The sequence below is a fragment of the Penaeus monodon genome, chromosome 31, assembly GCF_015228065.2.
Source record: "Penaeus monodon isolate SGIC_2016 chromosome 31, NSTDA_Pmon_1, whole genome shotgun sequence".
Lineage (NCBI taxonomy): Eukaryota > Metazoa > Arthropoda > Malacostraca > Decapoda > Penaeidae > Penaeus > Penaeus monodon.
This window is the reverse complement of record NC_051416.1, coordinates 30624964-30626024: the sequence shown is the minus strand read 5'-3', so window position 1 is coordinate 30626024 and position 1061 is coordinate 30624964. Positions and strand designations below refer to the sequence as shown.

Sequence of the window (1061 nt, the reverse complement as noted above, 5' to 3'; positions counted from 1 at the left end):
TATATATACTGTAAACACAATCCTTTAATTATGATGAATTACATGAAACTTTTAATCTTGCAACTTACATCTATTCTATTATCTTCATAATTGTTATACTATGTTTTGGATTTTAATCAGTCAATTTTTATCTTGGCATTATAACTGCAAATCATTAGCAAATATATAGTCAAAATACTTCCCTGCATTTTCAAAAGAGATTACATTATTTGCCCTTTAGATTTATTTCCATGTCTGTACATTTACACCAGCTAATATACTAATAAACATCAAAAGGAAAATAGGCTTTCACACAAATTCCAAAGGATCCCTATGTACATTTTGTATCAAGACTATTCATGAATAAACAAGTAATATTAACTATTTGAAAAAAAAGCTTTGTAGTCATTATCCTGTCATACATACAAATAAATATTTACCAACTTGCATCTTCATGATCATTTCCAACAACACATTTCACATTGTCAGTTCATTACCTTCCACATCTGAGCCATTCTGTTTAACTTGAAAGCAAGATGAACCAGTGGAACTCACCTTCAAACCCTTGGCCCTGTTGATAGCCCTGAGTGGCCTCAGCACACGGAGCACACGGAGGATCTTGACCACCGAAATAGCTCCATCCCTGAGGGGAAACTGTAAGGTTAGCTTGTGTGGGGGAGCCCTGATATGCCATACTGGAACTCTTTGTAAGGTGATAGTTTGCAAGAGTTGAGGAGGAGCACTTGTGGTATGGTAAAAGGGTACTTGTTGTGAAGTGATGGCTTCCATCGTATGGGCCATGGGTAGACAACTTCTGGGGAAAGGCACCCAGACTGGATGTATATGGACAATATTAAAAGGATAGTACAGGATACTGATGAGATATGAAGAGAATGTCCTATAAGTGGTACAGATGACTGTGAATGTTGGATGGAAAGTGAAAGTAGTGATTACCAATAAAGAGGGCAAACTAGGATTGGAAAGGATAATGCAATATGGTTTTCAGAATATTCACAGAAATGAAACTAAATAAATGAGACAGAATATAAGTTTATAAAAGAACTTGGCTGGAGGAATTATAT

At 35.5% G+C, this 1061-nt stretch overlaps 1 protein-coding gene across 1 annotated transcript in view; it reads right to left on the bottom strand.

Moving 5' to 3' along the window:
• LOC119592950 (muscle calcium channel subunit alpha-1-like) overlaps positions 1-1061 on the bottom strand; it is a gene marked incomplete at its 5' end in the record, with an annotated part of 130968 nt that overhangs the window by 58653 nt on the left and 71254 nt on the right. The window contains 1 exon segment of the mRNA XM_037941842.1: positions 535-981. Coding sequence (XP_037797770.1) covers positions 535-981 — 447 coding nt within the window.